Genomic DNA, 23,987 nt, shown 5'->3' with positions numbered 1-23,987 from the left:
GTGGGTGAGAAATATTAGGGATTAGTTATAACTTCTCTGGAGTGAAGGGTGTTACCATGCGGCGCTTTTGTTTGACCTGTGAAGAGGTCGGTTATGGGCAGCGACATTTTGGGCTTTCTCTGCTTTTGGGCCTGGCTTATGCTTTGGGCCAGGTATGAACACATGTAACATGTTGTTGGTGTAAGTATTAGTTTAAAATTTTCTATTCTTTTTGTATTTATAGTGCTAAATTTAAAATCATTATAATGAAAATTTAGTATGTCTATAGGAATCGATTACGAATATTGAGAACCAAGATGAATCCTACAAGGAGCTTTCACAAAATGATTCTCTTGCATAATTCTTTGAAAAGAAGCACACATGACGAGTTCATAGTGTAGGTTTTGGACAATGTCCCACTCAACTTTTTGGTAATACTGCACAACAGTCAGACTCTGGTGCGCAAACTAAGGAGCATTAGACGATGATTGTTGAATTAAAGGCAGAAACAGCAGAAGAGAAGATTAAGAGCAGACAATAGACGATGGAGAATCTTTAGAGATACCTAATTCAACAACGAAGAGATGATTTGTCATTTGATGTTGCTACAGAGTTGGATTTTTTGGAGAGCATACCGACTTTATTGCTCGCAAGACCATCTTCTTCTGACAATCATGACTTGCAAGAAAAACTATGAGTTTGAATCAACTGAAGTAGTGGCTATAGAATTCTATTTGATTTTGTCTTCTCAGTTTATTTACCTAATAGTACTGTTTTTTTTTTTAGTTTATAGGCAATGATACACTTATGACAAATTTCAATTATATATATATTCATTTAGGGTTTTGCTTTTAAATTTGATTGAATGTTACTTATTTTAATTAAATTTTAATAAATTAAACAAAAAAAGACACAAAATAAAAAATAGAAAATTATTGAATATGAAATAGAATAAAAAGAACCAATAATGAAAAATAAATAATTTGGCGGCAGTTTATAGAATCGCTGAAGTTTTGTTTCCTTGTTGGCTTATTGTGGCGGTTCAAAAGCGCCGCTAAAGGATAAGCAGTTTTTGTTTCGACTTATTAACTGCTGTTGAATGTGTGTATGGTAGTTAACTTATTTTATTGACAAAGTATCATAACCGATATAATATATACATTGGATCATCTAAGCAGCACGCGAAACGCGGGTTGTATTATGCATGCTAGTTTCATATTTAAATGGAATCAACTTATGGAAAGTTCTATGGTATGGATAGAGTTAGACATCCAGAGGTATGGATCCAATGTGGACGGGACGCAGTTACGACACATGCACGTAAGCCTGTGTCGTTAGAGCAGGTGAGTTGATAGAAAGGCTGAAAGCAGCAGGCGGGAAACAGGCCTCGTGTTTCGTTCCATGAAGTGTTAACAATTTAATAAAATTGATTAAATATGTGATGTGATTAAGCTTTATTGGATGATGGGCTGAATAAAATGTTAAAAAAAATTTTTTGATCCGCTAGTTGGATTTTGAAAGCCCATGACAATTAATTGCTGACGAAAAATGTTATAATGTGAACAAAACAATCAATCATCGGTCCACTTTTAAGAATCTTTAATGTTAGGAGTCTAAGAGTCTCTCTTGATAGTTGGAGAAATTTAAAGTGATCTTTGGATGAAATCGTAAATATATGTTTTTTGTAAATAATACTTATAATTTGTGACATCTTTTTTTGTATTTTCCATTTCTATTGGATTGGAAATGTTTCTATTTTTAGACATTTTTTAAGTATATTAATATTTTTTTAAAATATGTATTTTTTATTATTCATGTCATTTTCACTGCTAATGAGTTAAGCAATAAATAATAAAAAATATTATTTTAAAAAATTATTTTTTAATTAAATTTAATTAAATATTTGTTTTTTTCTTCTTCTGTGCGTTTTTTTTTATTGAACTAAGTTAATTATTAAAATAATTTGGTCATGCAATAGCATTGCGGTAAAAGATTCTTTATTAATGTTGTTTGCAAAGGAAAAACATTTATGAACGACATTCAACATATGTTATTGTCAGTAACAATGAGATATAACTATATTTGCAGTATGATTTAAATAGATTTAGAAAATAAAATTTATTTAATTTGTTATGATTTGGATAATATCCGTTTGATTTTTATTGAAAATAATAGAATTTATATCAAATAAACTTAAAAGCTATTTTGCAATGTACTCTAATTCAAATTATTGTAATAAATATATAAATAAATGATTTGTTGGTATATTATTTTTAAAAGGATTTTAAATTTTATAAAAATATGTGTATTAATAAAAAATATAAATGTTTTAAAAAATATGAATATAATAATTAACTTAGGTTATTTATTTCAAAAATTGTTTTATTTAATTAATAGAAATTTGTTGACCTATATTAAAATAGTGTAATTTCATTTTTCTTTTGTCAACGTCCACACCTATTTACGTTTGGTCTTAGAAATAACTTAGGGCCATATTTTGAAAAAAACAAATATCATTTGAAATCTTAAACCCTAAATAAAACATAGTTTGTCATATCTTTTGTGTTGTTTACGTTATGTAATTTTTTACGTGAATAAAAAAGATAAAATTGTATAAATTTTATCTGAAAAATATAGAAGTTTGCATATAAAAATTGTTACCCTACCCTACTTTATCTATTTTTTAAATTCTGTAGATTTTTTTGTTGAAAGCAATGAAAAAAATATATAAATTGTACTTGAAAAATCTAAAAATTTTAGCGGACGAACAAAAATTAATTTGAACTGCGATAATCTTTGGAAGGGATTAACAAAGAAGATCCACTAAATTTTTACAAAATTAAACAAAAATTTTTGCTATACAAATACTAAATCTGTCTCCGATTTTGAGAATGAAAAAAGATAAGACACTGAAAAATAGTATACAAAAAATTAATACAAAAGATAATTAGTGTTCTTGTATTCTATTTGGTAATAAAGTAGAATAAATTCTAAAAATTTAATTTATTCATATTTTTTTTATATAGTAAAATTGTACAATATTTTTTTTTCACTTATATTAAAATTAATTATATTTGTTATTATTTATAATTATTTATATAAATATTATTAAATATATATAAATAACAAATATAAAATATTTTTATTAATTATAACATTATTATTTTTTTATGATTATATGATATTTATTAATATTAATTTTTAATAAATACATACAAATATATACGGGAGTAATCATCATGTTTTTGCTCATCCAATATCATGATCTAATTTTTTATCCCTTTAGTACTATCATCATCCTTTTTCGGACACTCCTCAAAAACATGTTTTTAGGTTTTATGTCATCACTCTTAAAAAATTTCAAAATTTTTCATCTAATTGTCATGGGCTTCCAAAATTCAACCAACAAATCAAAAAAACTTTCCAACATTTTAGTCAGCCCATCATTCAATAAAGCTTAATCACACCACACATCTAATCAATTTTAATAAATTGTTAACACTTTATAAAACGAAATACGAGACCTGCTCTCCATCTGCTACTGTCAACCTTTCTATCAGCTCACCTGTTTCAATGACACGGGGCTACTGTGCACGCGTCGTAACTGCGTCCCATCCACGTTGAATCCATACCTCTGGATGTTTAACTCTATCCATACCATAGAACTTCCCTCAACTTATATCTGTCTTAATTTGCCTTCCACAACGGTTCTTAACGCCAATTTTCCATTAATTAGAGAACACTGCAGGTCTTTAAACACTACAGCGCTCAATTTTCTCAAGTCTCAACCACATTAATATCAGTTATTTCAAAGGCATTTCATTTCAGAAACTAAATTTTGATAGAAAAACAATACTTCCGCTACAACCTACAGACTGAATAATTTACAGGCAAAAACAACAATATGCTTCCACCACTTTGCATTGACTTCTTTACGAGCTAATTACTCTAACTCTGAGTTAGTATTTGACTTTCGCTGTGTCACACTTTGCCAAGGTGAATACGTAACGGCCCGTGAAATAAGGTATACTATGAATGCAACATATGCAGCTGTTAGCACGCACACTACAGTGCCGACTATTGCGCCATTCACTTCGTGCGAGAAGAATTCCAGCAGAAGGTAGCCGTTGATCACTATCACCAGAGCAGTCACGAGCCATGAAATAATCTACAAACACATAGGAAGCCACTCAGCAATCAGCACTTTAATCTAACAAAAACAAAAAATCGAGCAGAGTATTGGGAAGAATTCGCAGTTAGTACAGAAACCATATTGATTGAAGTTCAGAGTAAACAGATCCTCTAAATTGGAAAAATTCACTTCTATGACGAGAATAGATTTCCACCATTGATTAAATACTTTTGTAGGAGCCATGACAGAATGCACCTCGCTGATCAATGGTGGAAACCTATAATCAACATAATGCACCTTCTCTAGCTTCACAGATGACATTACAAACTTGTAATTAAATTATAATCAACAATTAAGCTTGCAAGTAAAGCATGTATGAAGTATAAACAGACCATGCATGTGAGTGCATTGACTGCTAAGAATGTTTTTGGGCTTCTTGTATAATAATAGGATAGATATTCAGGCAACTGACACAAACTTCAATTAAGTGAGGATAAAAGTACAATTTCATCTACAAGATAACACAAACAACAACATTCTAGATGTTTGGCATATGACTCATGCCAATTATGGAATTTCATGCAATTTCCAACTGCGGGATTATCCAATAAACTGAATTGCATAATATAAGATATTGAACACACCATGATGAAAATAAATTAATAAATAAATAACAAGTATAAATAATATTGACTTTGGCATTTTAGAGTAGTGAAACTGGTTCTCTAGACACACAACACCTCCTTTAATTTCTCAAGACAGGATAGTAAAATTGTGCTTCCGTTAGTTTCATCAGAAGCAGACTCTAAATTCTTTATTGCAAAGGAGACTAAGGATTCACATCAGTTCTAACTTGTCAGTTGCCTAAACTGCATGACAGAAAAAACCAAGTAGCTGCTTCTGAATTACCTCCATCAGTCCATCCTAATTCAACCAAGTTTAATTTAATGGATCAATAGAAGATATATATATAACGGGAAGTCCAATGCACAAGCATCCCGTGTTAACGCAAGGTCATGGAAAGAGCTGCAACCAAAGGATGTAATGTATGCTGCCTAACCTGATAATTACATCAGTGGCTGTTTTCACGGCTTGAACCCGTGACTATATATAAACAGAAATTTCGTACAAAATGAAATTATTTGGCATCACAAAGTACTTCATATGTAAAAATATATTGATAATATGTATCTAGTAAGTGACTAATGTGATCAAAGTGGAGATGAAAGGATCATATATACCTTGAGGACGGGGCCAATTCTGAAACTTCCCATTATCTGCTCCTTTGACACCAAACAAAGCAAGGGAATAAGTGCAAAGGGGATTTGAACTGACTGAAGAACATTAAGCCACTCATTCAGAACATCTAACGATTGCTCAGAGGTGTCGAAAATAAGAGCAACTATCATAGTTGGAATAATTGCAAAACTTCGTGTAATTAGTGCTCTCATCCATTTTTTCAACCTTAAATTTAGGAAACCCCCCATGATAAATTGACCTGCATAGGTACCCGTAAGAGTGCTACTTTGTCCTGCTGCTAATAACCCAATACCCCATATATACAGTATTGGAAATAGTCCACCCCCATACTTCTCCTGAAGATACTGTCCTGCATTTACAAGACCAATGTTGTTTGCTAGTTCGGTACCATAGAACCCCTTAGCAAAAACGGTTGTGACAAATATATTAATAACAAAGGAGACTATAAGGGCCATGGTGGACTCTATTGAGTAATAATTAAGAGCTTCTTGAACTCGGCCTTTATTCCGGTGATCAACCCTCCTTGATTGAACAAGAGCAGAGTGCAAGAACACATTATGAGGCATAATAATGCAGCCCACAACTCCAACAGCCTGCTGTATAGTTCTAGAGCTAAGCTTCGGAATCAAAATACCTACAAAGGGTAAAGCATGTGCTGTATCAGCTCTAAAGCAACATAACACATAAGATTTACTTTCTAGCAAAGCAATTTGGAGAATTTACTTAAAGTAAACTTTGGATAAGTTCAAATGAATGAAATCAACTACTTACCAAGAAGCAATTCCTTGCCACTGGGCTTTGTTTCACCAAACATCCATGCAAAGGCAACCGCCATTATCGCAATGAGAACAGCAAAAACAGCTTCCAGTTTCCGCACACCATAATTCTCCAGAAGAAGAAAAACAAAACTATAACAAACAAAACAAAACAACCATATGTCTCAATGTTTGACTTGGGAATACTACAAAATACAAAGACATGATTTAACAAACAAAAATGCTTGTTTTAGTAACTTCCATCCAGGTTCCAACATTTTAATTAAAAAAAAAAAAACTCAACGATTCCATTCCACTGAAGATTCGTCCGGAAACATATTTCTTTTCTTTCTCTCCCTCTAATCTCAAATGAGACCATCAAAATCATTGATACCTTCATAAAAGCAACAATTTTGAACATATCTTGCAACTCCTAGAAGTTCCAATCTATTACTGTCACTTTTTGGTGTGCCCTTTCCGTAGCTCCTCGGATCAATGTATAGCAACAGTAACAATGCCAGAAACACCAACATTGACATATAAAAATCATACTAGATGTAAAAAAAAAATAATAATAATAATAATAATAATAATAATCAGCTATCAAATCAGTCATCAGCGGAGAATACATGTTGAAATACAAAATACACCCTAAAAATGAGGGCAAATAGCATTTTTGTAAACCGAAGAAACCAATAAACACCTAAGGATAAAACTTGATAAACTAGACTACAATTTGAAACATACAGTTTGGCACAAATAATGTAAATCTAAAATCTAACGAAATTATGCTAAACTTACCACAAAAAAAAAAAAAAAAGCAGGCCAAAAAAGGAAATATAAAATTTACCAATCAAGAGCAGTTATGGTGACTCCAGCCCAAAGAGGCACAAAGCCATTACTAAGGATCCTTATAGCAATAGCACTACCAATAACCTCCTGAATATCAGAACCAATAAGTGCCACCTCAGCCATAACCCACAGCACGTTCCGAGCCCACGTCGGGTACTCCTCCCGACAAAGCTCCGCCAGGTGCCTTCCCGTTGCCACGCCCAGCCGGGCCGACAGCAGCTGGATCAGCAGGCCCATGGCTGTGGCCCACATGAGCAGCCACAGCAGCGAGTACCCCGCAATGGCACCGGCCTGCAGGTCTCCTTCCAGGTTCCCTGGGTCCAAGAACGCTATGCTCATGAGAAAGCCCGGGCCCGTGAATAGCCATAGCTTCCTCCATGAGAACGGTGGGGCCCGGGCCCAGTTCCCGGACTCGTACTCTGACTCGTCGATTCCAACTACCACGATCTTCTCGGAAGAATCGTAGGCTGTTTCTTCTAACTCATCGGCTTGTTGCGGTGAGTCCAGTAAGAGGGGTTGCTCGTGTTCTTGTGGAGTTGGAGGCATGGTTATGGCTATGGCTATCGAATTGAATAATGTTTGATTGATGGAGGGTTATTATGTGTGAGAGTTCTAATGGGTATTGTGAAGGGTCACTGTCCCCTTTTATGCTTTTCTGCCTTTTGAATTTCATTCATTTATCATGATCCGCTTGAAAGAAACTTAAATCTAAACTAAAATGAGTTAATTTAGTAGAAATGACTAATTAGCTGAATTTTGGGGAAAAAGAAATTATCTACAGAGTTGGCAGTTGGGGATTGGAATTTTAAAAAACCAAATTGAAGAGAGGTTATATTATTGTATTATTATTTACCACTCCAATGTAGAGATTTTAGGGTTTTTTTCTTTAATTAACATTTTCAATAAATAAAATTAAGAATTTAATTATCTTGTGTTTTAACTTCTAAAGACATATTTTAAAAACACAATAATAAAATTTTTTAAAATTTTTGATATATTCAATGTATTAAAAATATAAAATAATTTATTTTCTAGTAACTTTTAATAAATGATTTTTTGCGATATTCTTAAAATTTACTTTAAAGCACATATTAACAAGCCTCATTAAAATGCAAATCTTCCTGTCTTTCTTGTTTCAACACAGCTTTATTTATTTTAGGATAAAAGTGAGTACTTTTATTCCCGAAATTGAAAGATTAATTTATTTAACAACGGCTTTAAGGATAAAGATCTGGACTATTTGCACAACTTGTGTGTTTAATTGTATATTTAAGATATGAAAAAATATAAATTATATTTAATGGTTTGGGTATCTTGTAGTCGTAGTTGTAATCACATGAGGAGAAAGTGGTGTTTGTTAATGTGACTTGTTTCTTAGCTTTGGTATGCTTTGATACTGATATGCCATGCTCGTGTTGAGTTGTACGGCTGAGGGGTCGTATGAGTGCAGAGCACACACGCGTGTGTGGGCGCAACATGTAAGTTTAGCTACACGTCAGCTTCAGGGAAATGATTCGACTTATTTTTCATCCATGTCATCGTTATCTGCATGGTGGGGAAGGAATAAAATGGTGGGAAAAGAATAAGCATGGATATTATTATAGGATATTTAATTATTTATTATGAAACCAAAACATATTTGTATGGGATATTATACGCAGGGGAGTAAGTGGATTTAGATCATTCTATCAACCGTTTTATCTATTCATATGTATATATTAAAAATTAGTAATTAAATTAATTATTTGTATAAAATATATATATTAAAATATAAAATATATATTAAAAATAAATTAAATAATATATATTTATATATAATGATTATCTTTTAGTATACATATTATGTTTTGTAATTTGATTATTCTATTAAAATTGAATCGATTTAATTTAATTGTTTTTAATAATTAATGAGTAATCAGTATAATTGGATCCGTACTTATTGGACTAGATATCAAATTTAGTCTTACAAAAATTGATCTAATTTGAGTATCTAATTTTATACTATATATTTAATTAAAAAATATAATTTATAATGTTGATTGTTATATTAATCTATTATAATGTTGATTTGTGATGACAATTTGTAGTTTTAATCTAGTTATTTCTTTTTAAGTATTTATAGCATTTTTCATCACTTTTCTATAATTTTTTATTATTTACTTTTTTTTTTATTTTAATAAGGTATCTGAATACTAGAACAAATTCTAGCTGATTTTTAGTCGAACTAGATTAATTCAAATCTAAATAAAAAATATACTGAATCTAGTTTAAACCAATCTGATTAGATTTTAATTAGTTTGGGTATTTTTTTATTTAAATTGAACCAATTCAACTCAATTATATTTATGTTTTTAGATTAAATAGTTAAATTCGTCTGTAAAATATTACTTATTCTTTAAATTAGTCCTTAAATAATCTTTTTAGTCATATTAGTCTTTAAAAAATAAAACATGAGTCAAATTATTAGTCTTTCCGTTAGTTGGATATGACGAATCACGTTAAGTGTCATGTGACATGATAACGTGATACATGTCACAAAATGATTAGCTGATATGTCAGGTCAGTGACACCTAACACGCCATGTGTCATCTGATATGTAAAAATCAAAATAATCCTTAAAAATTTAGATATAAGTTATTTTCATCTCTAAAATTTTAAAAATTAATCAAATTAGTTTTTATATAAATATTTTTCTTCATAATATTCAGTTTAAAATATTTTTTGATAGTACTAATTATTACTTTGTAGACCTTAATAAAAAAAATTCTCTTTACATAAAATAATAAAAATAATAAAATTATTATAAAGTTATTTTGTCATTTGTATTTTAAAATTTTATATTTTCAAATTATAATTTTTTATAGTAAATTTTTTTTATTTAAACGAGTTTATCAAATTATTGTTGATTCTATATTTAAAATTTTAATATTTTAAATCTCACTAAATAATATAGTAGTTATTTTAAAATTTAAATTTTTAAAATTATAATTTTTATTATTGTTTAATTTAAATAGTAGACCTCAATAATTAAAAAATCGATTTGTGGGAACACTTGTTGAATCTTAATATTTTAATATAATTTTTTTTTAAAAATAACTACTATATTTATTTAGTGAGATCTAAAATATTAAAATATTTAAAATAACTACTATATTTATTTAGTGAAATCCAAAATATTAAAACTAGTTATATACTTAATTTTAATATTTTGAATTTCACTAAATAAATATAGTAATTATTTTAAATATTTTAATCTTTTAGATATCACTAAATAAATATAATAGTTATTTTAAATATACTATATTAAAATATTAAGATTCAACAAGTAATCACACAAATAAGTTTTTCAATTATTAAGTTCTACCATATAAATTAAATAATAATAAAAATTATAATTTTAAAAAATTTAAAAGATTTAAATTTTAAAATATTAAACTTTTAAATATATAATCAACAATAATTTGATAAACTCGTTTAAATAAAAAAAATTCACCATAAAAAATTATAATTTAAAAATATAAAATTTTAAAATACACATAACAAAATAACTTTATAATAATTTTATCATTTTATGTAAAGAAAATTTTGTTTATTAAGGTCTAAAAAATAATATTAAAATTAGTACTATTAAAAAGTATTTCTAATTTATTATTATGAAGAAAAAAATTATATAAGGACTAATTTGATTAATTTTTAAAATTTTAGGGATGAAAATGATTTACATAGTCCAGGGACTATTTTGATTATAAATAACTTTTTTTATATGTCAAGTGACACGTGACGTGTTAAATGTTACTGGCACGTCAACTAATCATCTTGTGATACGTGGCATTAACCTACCATGTCATCATGTCACATGGCACTTAACGTGATACGTTATTATCTAACTAACGAAATGACCAATTTGAGTCACATTTTATCTTTTAAGGACGGATATAACTAAAAAATTAATTGTTATGGGACTAATACGAAGAAAGAGTGATTTTTCAGAAACGAATTTGATTATTAACCCTTGTGTTTTCATTTGAAACATTGTTATTGTATATTTATTATATGTTTATTGTTTCTATTAATTAATTATGGTTAAATATAATTTTTTTGTCAAATAAGATTTTTTTTAATTCTATTAGATTGTTAATTAGTGATTATTTAGAAAATATAAACAAAGCATATTAATTTGTTCCACTAATAAACCCTCATTAAAAATGATAAACAAAGTAAGTGAAAAACAGGAAAAAAATATATGGAAAATTCAGGTTAATTTTCAATTACAAACTTAATTTATTTAATAGAATATTTGTAATATTTTTCTAATTCAGGGGTATAATAATTTAGTTCAAACCAAAAAACATTAATAATGAAAAACTAACACATAACACAGTCGTATAAATTTTTCACACAAAAATTATATATTTTCATGAAACAAAATGACTATATACTTTTCATATGAATTTAAAAAAATGTCAGGTCTTATTTTTTATTTAAGATTCAATCATTCATTCATTTATAATACAACCAGTCAACCAGACGCTAAACCATATATAATTAGTTGGATAAAACATACCAAAACCAAAATATTAGCTAAGCTTTTATTATTTTCAAATTTAAAACATACGAAAATGAATTGACAATAGATGAAGTTCTTCTAAAATAAAATAAAAATTTGTAAAATAAAAAATAAGAGTTTAATCACTATTAAATTAAAATAATAAAATTTATATATAAAAATTATAAATTCAATAATCATTAATATATTACTTTATTACTTTATAATTTTTTCCGTTTTGAGGATCTTTCACAAATTCACATTGAAAATGGCATGTACGAGCTGAGTGTTATTTAATTATTTTACATTAATGTTTCATCGTTAGGAATATATAGAAGCAAAAGGACAAAGAATGAAGGCGTAGAGAAGCAAGGAATTGAATCTGCCAAGAGTGCCTGGACCACGAGCTAACAGGCGTCATTGTCGTACATGGCTCGTGTATACACGGGCTCTCATTCCATTGCTTCTCATTTTGGTTTTTCTTGCTTTTGGTAAATTATTATTGCTTTAGTTTTATTTGAGATGTTTCATCTTTGTTTATAAATTATAACCTTTTAAATGTTTTATTTTTGTTTTAAAATTTTTCATAAGATTTAAATAAATCTGAAAAGATACTAACACCAACGTAATTATTTAAATACTAGTAACCAATTATGCTAAATATATATTAAAAATCAATTATATAAATTAAATTGATAATCTATTTAAAATGAATACACGTTAAAATATATATTTACATATAAATATATAATAACTGATATAATAATTAATTTTTTATATATACATAATTTTTTTATTAACATATTTATTATTAATATATTTATTGTCCTTATATTAGTCTCATTACCAATATATTTATTCATTAAATAAATTTTATATTCTCTAACATAACCACTATTAATTTTTTCCTTGCCTATAATTTTTTTTTTTGACGGAAGAAAACTTTTATTTAAGAAAATATTCAAACAGTACTTACATATTACAGAAGAAACATTAGATCTACCTTATTACCCATAAAATTATTATCACGTGACTGTTACAATAGTCAGCTATATAGGATTAACTTAATAAAAATAGTTTGATATAGATAGTTAGATGTTAATAGAAAGTAGTTAATGTTAACTAGCATAAGTTAGTTAAAATATGTGCATGTATGATTATAATAAAATTTTACTAGTTAATTTTATTGTTTTACTAATTTTTTTAAATCGTTAATTCTTTTTTTTTTTTCTTGTTTTCTCTCTTCTCATCTTCAATCTTTCATTGTGTTCTGAACTTCAAAGTTTTTTTATAATAAGATGATTTTTTTTTTTCATTTGCACAACTCATATAATAAAGATTAATAAAAGTGCATCGTCTCTAATTTTTGTGTTTATGAAAAACGATGACTCCAATCAATGAGTGAGGAAAAGGAAGATCTTGGTTTGTTCATTTTTTTAGTGACTCTATAGGGGATTCAACTTTGAGGAACGATGATTCCTCAAGATCGGATATTCATACTCATGTTCGATTACCCAATCTACTCATTCAATGAGAATCACAACTTAGTCATGACAATGTAAGCGCTCTTTCAAATTATTCAAGTGTGTTCTTTCTTCACTTTGGAGAAAGCCCATTGATTCTAATACTTTCTCTGAAATTAGAAGCTAAAAACTATAATGAGTGGTCACGAGCAATGATGATTGTGTTGAAGTCCAAGAATAAATTTGACTTTGTGATGGTACATTACCGAAATCTAGTGTGGATGATCTAAAATTTTCAGCATGGGACAAGTGCAATTCCTACATGGTGGCATGGATTCTTCAATTCCTGAGCAATGAAATTTTGAGAAGTGTTATTTATGAAGTAGTAGGTATTTGAAAAGATTTAAGGCATCGTTACTATCAAGGTATATATTTAAGATTACGGAATTGGAAGAAGATTTGTACTCATTGAAGAAGGGAGATTCAAGCATAACAAATTACTTCACAAGACTTAATGTTATTTGGTAAAAGTACCATTACTCCATGTAATTCTTATCATTTTTCAAGACAAATGAAACTACATTTTTTTGTATATGGTACAAAAATAGATTGTTATTTTAATCTCATACATATAGATATATGGAGACATATTACTATTCTTTCTATTTACGGTTATAAGTATTTCTTTATCCTCGTGGATGAGACAAGTAAATTCATATGATTATTTTTTTATGAAACTTAATTCACAGCTAGCAACATTGTTACAAGCTTTTATTAATCTCATTCAAACACAATTAAATAAGACAATTAAATGCATACGTGACAATGGACCCGAATTTAGACTAAAAATATTTTTTGGTTCAAAAGGTATATAACATCGGACTAGCTATGTTGAGACTTCACAACAATTTTGTTGTGGCGAAGAAACATTGAACCATCCTCAACATAGCTCTATGAGCTCTCATATTTCAAAATAACATTCTAAATTTTTTGGCACTTTGTTGTTAGTCATATTGTACATCTTATTAATCGGTTCTCTAGCAGAAAATTGTATGAAAAGTCTCCATTTTAAATTCTATTTGATGAACTGCATGTCTTATTTAAAAAATTCAAAAGTGTCTGATTGTCTTGCTTATTATACTACTTCAACTGCTAATAGAAGAAAACTAGATAATAAAACTAGAAAGTGTATTTTTTTAGAATTTAAATTAGAAACCAAAGGATACATTATTTTTTACCTGAATTCTAGAGAAGTCTTTGTTTCAAAAAATATGCAATTTTACAAAATTTATTTTGGATACAAACTAAAAGATGCCACTTTTGATTCTCAAAATGCAATACACAAGCATACAACCTTATGACATCACAAATTATGATATGTTCACACTTGATTTTTATTCAATATATCATTCATAACCAAACACCTACACATAGTACAACTTCTTACACAAACATAAGACAATGCACCATTCATAACATTACAAGATGCACATGACACTCAAACATTATTAGAGTATTCAGAGAGCATGCAAATTCATAAAATACATAAAACACACGCATAGCACTAAGAAGAACTACCTGGGAGAGAAGGCCTCCTTATTTGTAGAACTACCACTGCATGCTAGTGTCTGCGTTCACCAAAGCTCAAGTACCAACCACACAAAGACATCCACTCTTTGAGGTAATAGACTATGGTGCTCTTTTACAAAATCACAAATCTTTTGTATTCCTGAACCAAAGCATATCAAGAGACTGTAATGCACGAATGTTGGAGGAAAGTCCTTCAAAAGGAGTTATTGGCACTTGAAAGTAATTGCACTTGGAGTTTTATTGATTTACTAGCTAACAAGAGGCCAATTGGGTGCAAGCGAGTATTCAAGATGAAATATAATCCTGGTGGTCAAGTTAGTGAACTCGTAACTTTTACCTTGACTCGCTAAGCTAGTTCAGAATCGTAATTCATTGAATTATAAGACAGAACGTAGACGTGACTCATAAGATATAAAAATAGAAAATTTGATATCAAAAATTAATTTCACACATAATAAAATAAATCTCAAATAAATCAAATTACCCATAGGATTATAACTAATATATATCATAAGTCAAAAGTCACAACCCATAACATAAATTTACAACTCAACTCACAATTCAAAACATAAATTTACATCTCACAAGTTTATACGACACTAAAATAATTTCAAGTAGCAAATAAATCAACCAAACTACTAGAATGAACAACTAATTAACTAAAGTCTAAACAGGTCATTTAATAGTCATTATATTCTTCATCAATCATAAAATCTTCATGAGTTTCACAAGTTTTCGCATTACCATCTTTATTACCAGGAGTAGGCGGAGGAGGTCCTTGGAGAAGTTTTTCAAACTCATCATCATCAAGATAAGGAATTGCCAAAGGATCCTTAGAGGCACCAATAACTCTATTACCACTTGCTCCATCATTCAAACTCAGGATATGAAATTAGATCATCTGAATCTTCTTCTTTTCCATCTTCGTCAGCAACAATCCACTTTTCATCAAAATCCAACTCATTAAGACTATAGTCATAACTAAGACTTTTTCTAGTTTATTTTTTCTTTGCCCATCTTGAGTTCGTCATCACAAACACAATATTATTTACGATTTTAGCCTTCAACCGGTTTTTTCTTTTATCTGAATCTTTCAAAAGTATATAAAAAACATTAGTCAAATAATAAGATAGAAATTGAAGAATTATCAACCAAATTTATAGAAGTAAATGCAAATTATATTTAATTACTAACCATCTCAGAAGCGCTCCAATTGCGTTCACATCCGAATGAGCTACATGTCAAATTTAAGACACGAATTACAAATTATTGGAGCTTTGGATGTTGATCTCCATAAAAATCCCACCATTGAGCTGGAATTTTAGTAGAAATTGCATTTTGAGCTACTTTACTACTAAAAAACTCTTTTCGATTATTAAAATCTTCAAGTTGAACATCCATCTTAGTGATTAGATCTAGATTTTCTATTATTCTTTCCATACAAGCATAAAACTGCTCCTTAAGCTCAAAAACAACTTTAAAATAAGAGCTATAATGAATTTGAGAATTCAAATAATAGCCCACAACATGCAATGGCGTATGAAGTTTTTTGTCTCATCTTGCGTCAATAATATCCCTAATAGACATATAACTAAAACATAAAAAAAATAAATTAGTTAAAAAAATAGAGTATTATTCATGTATTAATAAAATTAAAAAAAATAGTTAGGCAATTTACTTTGTCTCAACTCCTCGAAATGCATATCATGTTTTTTTTCTTTGCACTTTTCATTTCTTTATAAATAAATTTTATTGCTGGCTTTTCTTCTGAATCTACCATACGAAGCACACGAAGAAGAAGGTAGGAAGCCCTCAAGCAAATCACCACCTCTTTCCAGAACATCTTATCCAATACCACACTTGCAATTATCTTTCCATCTTTTGTCTTTGTAAACTTACTAGAAGTCTATTGATAAGAAAAAAAAAGAACATTCTTATTAAGGAATCTTTGTTGTTATTGAGGCATCCTAAAGTAAGGTAAGAAGTTACAAAATGGGTCATACCCAATCTCACTAAATCTTTTCCCTTAATGTGGATATGTAGTAGTGCAATGAGAACAGTCCTAGTATATATGTAAGTAGTAATCTTTTTACCTTTATAAATTGTGTCCTTGTGAAGTGTTACTTTTTTTCCAAGTCTTCTAACATTAAATCAATGCAACGTGCTGCGCAAGGTATCCAAAACAACTTTTTTCTCTTTTTTATTAGTATTTTTGTGCAGTTTCCTATTTAGCCGTATTGTTAGTGATAACTTGGATGACATTTTCTTCACTAACCTCTTCAATCACATCATCTATCATTTTAAAAATTTTGTTAGCTGTCTTAATAATATAAAGGCATTAATAAATTTAAAAAATAGCCCTTTTTAGGACTGTTAACCAAAAAATTTAAGATGATCCGTCTTTTCTTATCTATCCAACCATCAATCATTATTGTATAACCTGTTGGAATAAATTAATTTTAATAACCCAGATCATCCATATTGAATCATCAAAATATATATCATAATCAAATGCGGAAGCGTACCTGAATTCATAAACATGAATTCATTCGATCGGAAGAGTTTGGATTTTGTGGTTCTTTCAATCTTCCTAAACCAAAGCCTTCTGTATTCCTAGGCGGCTGAATTGTAACTCTTTTGATGGGGAAAGAGCAACAAAGACGGCTTTGGTATATTAGGGACCGAAACCCTGAAGGTCTATTTATATTTGAGCATGGCACCCATTAAACCCTAAAGTCCAAATAAAATAGTATCTAAAGCCCAAAAGATAATATATCTAAAATCCAAAAAGATAATTATCTAAAGAACAAAAGATAATATCCGGTTTTATTCTCATTTAATTCCAAATCAAAAGTAATAATGACTTATTCAATTAGCATTTATAACAATAAATGAGATCATCATTATATAAGTCATTTAATTTGAAATAGCATCATTTGTGATTATAATTGATATATGTATTGCCCACAAATAAGTTAGGAAATTAAATAAGTTCCTAACAATCTCCCACTTGGGCTATACATATATTCTTTCTTGACATAATCACATCTTATAAACTTTATGCGCGCATCTGAATGCTATTTCTCTCATTACTTTAACAATCTGGTCCGTCTCATACATTAGATATGAAACTACCGCAGCTTTTATCACATTAAATGCCGTGACTAAACCACGCCAATCACCATCCTAATATACTTAACGACATAGATCAAATTTGGATGAGTAATATGGAAATTACATTCCAAGTGATCTCATGCATGTCTATTTCCAGCTAGTCCAACTTTATTGAGATCAAACACAATACAAATATTGCAAAATGAACATTTCATATAACATAAAATAAACCATCAACTTAATTCTGCAGAAAAATAATTCAATATCTGTCATAGGACATATAGCATAAAATAAACTCCCACTAAACCAAGGCATCACAAATATTGACACCCATCCGAGCAGTGTGCTCATGAAAGACTTTAGGGGTCAATCCCTTGGTTATTGAGTCTGCTATCATATACTCTGTTCCTATATGTCCTATGGAAATCTGTTTTTCTTAAACTTTCTCCTTGACAACTAAGAACTTGATGTCTGTATGCTTCGATTTTGTCAAGCTCTTATTGTTATTGGAGTATAATACTGCTGACTTATTGTCACAAAATATCTTTAATGGCCTTTCAATGTCATCTACTATATGAAGCTCAATGACAAAGTTTCGCAACCATATGCCATGAAATCGGAATCAGAGTACCTAATGATCTCCAAAATTTTCTGATCTCCGATAAGCAAGCATGTAATCCTTTGTTCTCTTTAGATAACGCATTACGCGTTTAATAGCTATCCAATGACCATGCCTGGATTGCTCAAGTATTTACCCAACACTCCCACTATAAATGATATATCGGGACTTGTGCAGACTTGAGCATACATTAAGCTCCCTAGTCCTGATGCATAAGGTTTATCATGCATTGTTGTCCTATCAAGATCATTTTTAGGGCATTGTTTGAGACTGAACTTGTCTCCTTTAGTTACGGGTATGTCCATTGGTCTACAACTTTCCATGCCATGTCTACTTAAAATCTTTTCGATATAGTCCTTTTGTGATCATCCAAGAATACCTTGAGAGCGATCTCTTAGTATCTCGATTCCTAATACAAAATAGGCATCACTAAGATCTTTCATTTCGAATTTGTTCAATAGAAATTTCTTAGTTTCATGCAACAAGCCTATATCGCTACTAGCAAGTAGAATGTCGTCAACATGTAAGACCAAAATGATGTATTTACTCCTACTGAATTTGCGGTATACACATTTATCTATGATATTTACCTCAAAACCATGAGGTAATGATTCGATGAATTTGTGCTACCATTGACGGAAAGCTTGTTTGAGACCATAGATGAATTTTCTCTTTTCTCTATTGGATCTCAATAATGACACTTCTTGAGGTTGTTGAGCTTGCTGTATGGATTGGGATTGAGGAGGATTCTCATTATTTTTCTGTGATGTAGCAGTATCTTGAGCAACAACGATATTCTCATTGTTCTCTTGTACTGTAACTAGATCTACAGTAGGATTCTCATTGTGCTCTTGTACTATAACTGTGTCTTGAAAGACCTGATCATTGTCAGTTACAGAATCTTCATCAAAAGCAATATTCCTAACATTTCCTTCCCCCCAAACTCAACATCCTCAAGAAATCTCGCATTTCCCGTTTCAAAAATAGACCTTAATGCAGGATTGTAAAACTTGTACCCCCGTGAACGCTCAGCGTAACCAACAAAGTAGCAACTAATTGTCCTTGAGTCCAATTTTCTTTCATGCGGCCTATAAGGCTGCGCCTTAGTTGGACATCCCCAAATATACAAATGCTTTATACTGGGTCTTTTCCCAGTCCAAATTTCATATGGGATTTTGTTAACTGCTTTGCTTGGCACCCTAATAAGGATGTACACTGCGGTCTTTAAGGCTTCTCCCCAGAGTGATTCAGACAAGGAAGAATGACTAATCATATTTCTCACCATGTCCTTAAGAGTTCGGTTCCTTTGCTCTGCAACACCATTCATGCTAGGTTTGCCTGGCATGGTGTATTGCGGAACAATACCACACTCTTCTAGGAAAAGAGCAAAAGGCCCAGGATATTGCTCACCTGAACCGTCATATCTTCCGTAGTATTCACCACCACGATCAGATTTGACATCTTTAATTTTCTTTCCAAGTTGAAGTTCAACTTCAGCTTTGAAAGACTTGAAAACATCCAAGACTTGGGACTTTTCATGAATTAAATATAGATACTCATAACGAGAGTAATCATCTATGAACGTAATAAAGTACCTTTGTCCATTCCAAGAGACAGTAGGGAATGGGCCACATATATCGATATGTATCAGTTCTAAGACATCTTTAGCTCTCTCGGCACTTAATTTCCTTTTGTTTGTTGTTTTTTCCCCTTTATGCACTCAATACAGACTTCAAAGTCCGCCAAATTTAGGGGTCCAAGAATTCCATCCAACACAAGCCTCTGAATTCTCTATTTAGAGATGTGACCTAGGCGTTTGTGCCACAATGATGCCGAATTCTCATTTAGTTTTCGTTTTATACCCGTTTGCAGTATTTCATTATTATAGGAATTTAAGTCAAGTCTATATAGATTATCCACCAAATGACCAGAGCAAATATTATTCGAATTATAAAAGAGACTGACTTTATTGTCTCCGAACGAATAAAAATAACCTGATTTGTCCAAACGAGAAACAGAAACCAAATTTCGTCTAAATGACGGTACATAAAATATCTCTAATAAATCCAAGTAAAATCCACTCGTGGAACATAATCTAAAGGTTCATATAGCTTCGACTGCAACTATATTGCCGTCTGCCACGTAGATGTATCTTTCAGCATCACTTGGCGGTCGGCTCCACAGGCAACCCTGCATAGTGACACTTACATGAGTAGTAGCAGCAGAATCTACCCACCAAGTATCAACAGGTGCATAACTTAAACTAGCCTCAGAACAAACAAAAGTAAGAATTATACCCTTCTTTACACGCCAAATGGCATATTTGGTACAATCCTTCTTCATGTGTCCCGCCTTCTTACAGAAGAAACAGGTTGAAACTTGATCCTATTTCTTAGCCTTTTTCTGCTGAGAAGGTATATCCGCAGTAGTATCACGCTTTCTTTTATACTGAGAAGATGAAGCCATGTGAGCACTTTCAGTCTTATCTTGTTGTAGCCTCTCTTCTTCTTGCACACAGTGAGATATAAGCTCATTTAAGGACCAAGTGTCCTTCAGAGTGTTATAACTCACTTTGAATTGCCCAAAGTGTGCAGAAAGAGAAATCAAAATGAAATGCACGAGTAAATTTTCAGACAACTCTAACTTTAGTGCTTTCAATTTTGAAGCAAGATGAGACATTTCCATAATGTACTCCCTAATGTTCCCTTTACCTTTATACCTCATAGAGACAAGTTTGCTCAAAAGACTACTTGCCTCCGCCTTTTCATTCTTAGTAAAGAATTTTTCAACACCCTTTAGAAACTGTTTGGCATCTTTATCCTCAGTAATTGAGCCCCGAAACGCCTTAGGAATTGAGCGTTTCATGATCATAATGCTCATTCGATTGGATCTCTCCCACTTCTCAATTTTAACCTCATTGAGATTTTCCAGAGTGGAAGTGGGTTTCTCCTCTCGAAGAGCTGTATCTAGATCCATACAACCGAGGACAATCTCTATGGTATCTTTCCAAACTTTAAAGTTTGAACTATTCAGCATAGGAATACTGCTAATTTGTGCAGAAACATTGGTAGCTAAAGCCATAGTTTCTGGATTAGAACAAAAAGAACATGCAATAAATATTAGTTAAATAATGAGAAAAATTCATATTGAGATATCTAGAACAACATTAATTTTCAATCTTTGGATAGAAAAATTAACTGTAAGTGATACTCTCATTGCAGTAATCAAATATTGTCAAAATTCATGTCACACATGAAGCCTTTCTTTGGACCGACTTAATGCGCACATGGAGACTTAAACTTCGCAACCTACTTATTACTAAAAAATAAACAAAAGTGTGCAATGCTTATTCTTTGGCCATACAATAATCGGCCCAAAGGAAGTATTACTTTATTGTTCGCATAAATAATAAGTATTACTTTATTCTTAGTTACCCAAATATTTATTTACCATTAATATGTGCATGTAATTCGGCCAAATATAGGCCTTCCTTTGGGCCGACTAATATTCGCATGAATTACATATCACCATATTCCTTATGTTTTGAATAAATCAATTTTCACAAAAGAGGCTACTTTGACAGCATAATGTTCAATCAATTTATTCCAAAACCAAATCTTTATAAAATATGTGGATATAATAATCCAAATTGTTACTAATTTCCTTATGTAACAATTAAAAAAATATTTAAATTGCAAAAAGATTTAAATCTTAATAGTGTCTTTTTAGACCTTTAAAAAATTATAATTTAATAGTACTCCATCAATATTTCAAATGAAATTATCAATTTTACAAACAAATAAAATACAACATGCTTTACACATTCTGTACGCAAGAATGTATATATACAATAAAAGAATATATATATATATATATATATATATATATATATATATATATATATATATATGGGTTAACTACCAAAAACGCCCCCGAATTATTCAAACGCTGACAAAAATGCACCCAAATTTTACTATCGACAAAAATACCTTTAAATAATTTAAAAATACAACAAAAATACCCAACAGTAAATATATATTTTTAAAAAATACTTTAGAGATTGAATTTTGACTCAAATTTTTTGCAAGCATGATTAGAAAAATGAGATATTATTATTCTTAAAATTTGGTAATTTTTTGCTGAATATATATTTTTTTGTGAGTTTTTAAAAGTATTATTGGTTATTAACAAAAAAATTACAAAAAAATTATATATTTAACAAAAAATCACCAAATTTTAAAGATAATAATATCTTATTTTTCTAATCATACTTCCAAAAAATCGCATCAAAATTCAATCTCTAATGTATTTTTTGAGAAATACATATTTAATGTTAGATAATCTTGCAAAAAAACTAACATTAAATATGTATTTCTCAAAAAATACATTAGAAATTGAATTTTGATGCTATTTTTTGCAAGCATGATTAGAAAAATGAGATATTATTATTCTTAAAATTTGGTGATTTTTTGTTAAGTATATATTTTTTTGTGATTTTTTAAAAGTATTATTAGTTGTTAACAAAAAAATCATAAAAAAATAATATACTTAATGAAAAATCACCAAATTTTAAGAATAATAATATCTCAATTTTATAATTATTCTTGCAAAAAATTGCATCAAAATTCAATCTCTAAGGCATTTTTTGAAAATATATATTTACTGTTGGGTATTTTTGTTGTGTTTTTAAATTATTTAAAGGTATTTTTGTCGATAGTAAAATCCGGGTGTATTTTTGTCAGCATTTAAATAATTCGGGGGCGTTTTTGATGGTTAACCCTATATATATATATATATATATATATATATATATATATATATATATATATATATATATATATATTATACATGTATATATGAATGGCCGAAAACTCAATCGGGTTCAACGCAAATAATATATATTTTATATATATGTATATATGAATGGCTGAAAAAGGAGCAAGCAAGCTTAACGCAAACACAGGAGCAAGCAAGCTTAACGCAAACGATCAATAATATATACGTATCAATTTTTATATATATACATTGATGCACACACACAAACGCAAACAAGTTCATATATATGCGTGCAACGGTTTTACCACGTAAACAATATACATATATATATTGATTCGATAATAGAAAAATAAAAAACTAATATTTTCAATGATTAAATTATGGATGACTCTGATATCACTTGTTGGAATAAATTAATTTTAATAATCCATATTATCCATATTGAATTATCAAAATATATATTATAATCAAATACGGAAGCGTATCTGAACTCATAAACATGAATTCATTCGATCGGAAGAGTTTGAATTTTGTGGTTCTTTCGATCTTCTTCAACCAAAGCCTTCTGTATTCTTAGGCGGCTGAATTGTAACTCTTTTGATGGGGAAAGAGCAACAAAGGCGGCTTTGGTATATTGGGGACCGAAACCTGGAAGGTCTATTTATATTTGAGCATGGCACCCATTAAACCCTAAAGTCCAAATAAAATAGTATCTAAAGCCCAAAAGATAATATATCTAAAATCCAAAAAGATAATTATCTAAAGAACAAAAGATAATATCCGGTTTTATTCTCATTTAATTCCAAATCAAAAGTAATAATGACTTATTCAATTAGCATTTATAACAATAAATGAGATCATCATTATATAAGTCATTTAATTTGAAATAGCATCATTTGTG

General features: G+C 29.7%; 2 protein-coding genes across 2 annotated transcripts; both read right to left on the bottom strand.

Annotated features, from left to right (window-relative positions):
- Nucleotides 1-3,241: 3,241 nt before the first annotated feature.
- Nucleotides 3,242-7,646, bottom strand: LOC130964598 (metal transporter Nramp3.2-like). Its single transcript, XM_057889891.1, has 4 exons — nt 6,977-7,646; nt 6,143-6,279; nt 5,353-6,005; nt 3,242-4,147 (listed from the first exon to the last, which is right to left on the bottom strand). Exons 1-4 carry the CDS (start codon nt 7,522-7,524, stop codon nt 3,923-3,925), a joined length of 1,563 nt encoding a protein of 520 aa, XP_057745874.1. The 5' UTR covers nt 7,525-7,646; the 3' UTR covers nt 3,242-3,922.
- Nucleotides 7,647-20,695: 13,049 nt separating this feature from the next.
- LOC130976414 (uncharacterized) lies at nt 20,696-21,391 on the bottom strand. Its single transcript, XM_057901283.1, has one exon. It carries the CDS (start codon nt 21,389-21,391, stop codon nt 20,696-20,698), a length of 696 nt encoding a protein of 231 aa, XP_057757266.1.
- Nucleotides 21,392-23,987: the final 2,596 nt, after the last annotated feature.

The sequence above is a fragment of the Arachis stenosperma genome, chromosome 1 (genome assembly GCF_014773155.1).
Source record: "Arachis stenosperma cultivar V10309 chromosome 1, arast.V10309.gnm1.PFL2, whole genome shotgun sequence".
In the NCBI taxonomy this organism is placed as follows: domain Eukaryota; kingdom Viridiplantae; phylum Streptophyta; class Magnoliopsida; order Fabales; family Fabaceae; genus Arachis; species Arachis stenosperma.
Note: the sequence above shows the minus strand (reverse complement) of the source record. Positions and strands in the feature narration are given on the sequence as shown.